The sequence below is a fragment of the Chrysochloris asiatica genome, unplaced genomic scaffold (genome assembly GCF_000296735.1).
Source record: "Chrysochloris asiatica unplaced genomic scaffold, ChrAsi1.0 scaffold00191, whole genome shotgun sequence".
NCBI classification, from domain to species: Eukaryota; Metazoa; Chordata; class Mammalia; order Afrosoricida; family Chrysochloridae; genus Chrysochloris; species Chrysochloris asiatica.
This window is the reverse complement of record NW_006408709.1, coordinates 218,383-221,813: the sequence shown is the minus strand read 5'-3', so window position 1 is coordinate 221,813 and position 3,431 is coordinate 218,383. Positions and strand designations below refer to the sequence as shown.

Genomic DNA, 3,431 nt, shown 5'->3' with positions numbered 1-3,431 from the left:
GAGTGAGTGCCTCCAGTGCCACCTCACTTTCTTGAAAGATTTCAATTTGTATTCTATCAATTCCTGGTGTCTTGTTCTTTGCCAGTTTTTTCAATGTACCTTGGACTTCCTCCTTCAGTATAATTGGCACTTGATCATATGTAACTTTTGGTACAGTAACTCTGTGTATTCCTTCCATCTTTTTTTGATGCTTTCTGCATCATTCAATAATTTTCCTAGAAAATCCTTCAAGGTGGTCCTTGTTGTTGTTGTTGCTGTTGTTGTAATGTGCCGTGGAGTTGATTCCAACACATAGCAACCCTGTACAGGCTTTCCAAAGCAGTAAATCTTTATGGGAGCAGAAAGCCTCATCTTTCTCCCACAGAACAGCTGGTACCTTAGTCACCCTTTATTTAACCTGATAGGACACTGCTGTGTCTCAACTTTTAGCAGAGCAATAGACAGACCTAGAAGGTGAACAGGAAGGTTACACTCACAAAAGCAACAAGTAATGCAGGACCAAAGACAGCATTTGCCCCGTGATAAAGCTTGGAGAGCAGGAACAGACAGGAGAGAGGAACACTAGAGGCAGTGTATGTAGGGAGGAATTGGGAAGTGTGATATGGCCATGTGGGGATTTAGACTGGGTAGTGTGAGTCAAGATGTGCATAAAATGTAGAGTGAAGGTCAATTTACTGAGTGGATGTTTACCCAAATCACAATAAAATGTTGTTTATTTTTGTTTTTTATATTACATATTGCAATTAACCTTTTAAAACAGTATTATTTTTTTTAATTTCCATCAATTATCAAAGAAAGAAAACTCAATTATCTGAAAATGCTGTTAAGTTATTCCTTTTTCTTTTCACATCTCTCCTCTTTCACAGATATCTGAGGCCTCATTTTCTTAATATACTTCAACCAAAATTATAGATCACATGAAATATAATGCAGAAGCAAATATTAGAATCCAGATCTCTTATATTGGTCCAGACAATGAAATTATTTGCAAACATGTGAAACAGTGCCACTTCTCTATGTTTTAAATATATAACTATATATTTTTAAAACATAGAGAAGTCATTAATGACAATCTGTAATGGGCTTATTGTTTTCCATCTTAATTAATTAATATTTTAAGAATTTTTTGTGTTAATTTTTAATACAGGGCTTCAGTAAATATAGAAATTGCATAAATATAAGGTGTTTGTGGTCCTCAACAATTTTTAAGAGTATACAGGTGTCCTAAAAGCAAAAATTTTGAGAACTTCTGTCCTAAGAATAAATGTATTTGAAGCCAGCAGCCATTGTGACATCAGCTGTAGGTCAATCACCACTATATGAAGGATTCCGTGCGGTTAGCCACAGAACTCTCTAGTTGGGCTGTCTTATAAGATAATAACTACCAGACTGTCTACAGTTGCCTTAGATGTTTTTCATCTTGAATTCTACTAGATGACATTCTAGTTACCAGAAGAGACCCAACAAATCGTAAGAGAAAGACCATTTAATTCTACCATTGCTTTTTATGTGATTTTAATCAGGTTGTCTGACATCTTGCCTCTTGTTTCAGTATGAAAGATGTCCAAACTTCAAACCAAGAGAGTAAAATCTGCCGCTGGCCGCATGTGGACTTCAAATGTCTCTAAAATCAGACAGTCTCTTAAAAATGTTTACCATAAATGCAAGACTCAGCACTTATATAAATATCCAAGTATGGCTTCCTATGATTGTACACAAAATGATATTAGCACTGATGAAGAAATGAATCTTAAAGTAATGCTCCAAGATATCAAAACTTCCCAACTTGAACTCCTCAGACAAATGACTGACATTGTCACTTCAGTAACAAAAATTGAGGAAAAGAATGGCCTTTATCAGAAGCAAATGGAGGCATTGGAAATCAAAGTAAGTGTTAACAAAAACAAGCAATGCACAATAACTAACAATATTTTCTCTATAAAAGAAGACATTGATACCTTAAAGAAGAAAATTATGGAACTGGAAAACCAGAATTTTTGCTCCAATATACCTTGTTTACAGGTTCTGGAGGGAGAAAAGGGTAAAGAAATCAAGGAATTGCTTCAGAAACTCATGGAATCAGAAACTCTGAAAAAGACATCAGTCTCTACAGAATCTAGAATTTCTTCAACACCACCAGAAAAAGTGCCTAATCATCCAGGCTCTGATGATCATCTTAAAGAAACAGCAAGTTCTCCCAAAATTAAAAGTCTGAAAAAAAGTAACCATTCAAGTGTTTCAAGAAGCTTTCAAAAAATGAACTCAAATATTTATATTTACCCAGACTTTAGTACATGGATCAAGCTAACTTTTGTCCATGGAGGAAAGTGGAGATTTTTCCTTAGTGCTACCAATTTGGAGGATTTCATCCAGTGGCTTCTTGCTAGGCAAACTGTCATTCCTAAGGAAACACAGCTCAATACCCAAAGATACTATCCATTTGCTAGACTTATTGCAAGCTTCACCACTATCTGTCTCTCTGTTTTCAACTATGTTTATTGCCTCTTTGTTTCCTCAAAAGAGGACGTAACTCGACTATAGAGCTATTTCATTCAGTGCTTGACACAAAAGCAACCTTGTTGCTTCAAGCAGTCACTCACTTGTGTGAACTCCTTGGTGGATTGCTTATTGTGGGCACTTTTGATGTAAGTTAACATACATCATTCCATTAAAACATCGTGTTCCACTACCTGATGATGCTTTTGATTTCTCAAGGGCAAAGATACATGAGAATGATTTTTGGAAACCTCCCAGTCAGTTTTCAATATACTCTTGCCCTAATGGTCTTGGCAGATGACATTTGTGCTGTTCTTGTTGAGTTCCATCAAGTGGCTTCTGAGATATAGCAACCCTGTATAGGGTTTCCAAGACTATAAATCTCTGTGGGATTTGGAGAAAGCCACATCTTTCTCCCACAGAGCAGCTGATGGGCTCAAATCACCAACATTTAGAGACTGGTTTACAATCCACTGCTTATCCTACAGAGCCACTCTGCTCCCAAAATTTGTGATGTCAGAGAAAAAAGTTCTAATATTCACAAAATTTAAAATGCTATAGAGTGAAAAGGATAACCACTTTCAACACTCCCAAAGTTGTTGTTAAGTTCTGTCAAGTCGTTGCCAACTCATAGTGATCCTGAATATTGTTTCCAAGGAGCAGCTGGTAGATTTGAACTGCTGACTTTGCAGCTAGCAGTCCAATGCTTATCCTACAGCACCATACCAGGACTTAGCACTATAAAAAATGAAAGCTACTTAAAGGACAAGTTATGGCAAGGAAAATATTAATTCTCAAATGGACTGTTTATTTCAATTTCACCTTTAGATCTTTAAAACAACTAGATAATCAAGGAAAGGTCAAACATATTACTGGATAAGCTTTACATTTTGGGGAAAGACTGTGTCCAGTAAGTATGTTTTAGGGAAAGGGGG

At 36.3% G+C, this 3,431-nt stretch overlaps 1 protein-coding gene across 1 annotated transcript; it reads left to right on the top strand.

The window, feature by feature from the left end:
• The first annotated feature begins 1,560 nt into the window (after positions 1-1,560).
• On the top strand, positions 1,561-2,541 carry LOC102827209 (coiled-coil domain-containing protein 54-like). The gene has a single exon (XM_006872285.1). It carries the CDS (start codon positions 1,561-1,563, stop codon positions 2,539-2,541), a length of 981 nt encoding a protein of 326 aa, XP_006872347.1.
• The last annotated feature ends 890 nt before the right edge of the window (positions 2,542-3,431 follow it).

Excerpts from the sequence above, each read along its gene's own strand:
- LOC102827209 (XM_006872285.1), top strand. The coding sequence starts at position 1,561 with ATGTCCAAACTTCAAACCAAGAGAGTAAAATCTGCCGCTGGCCGCATG.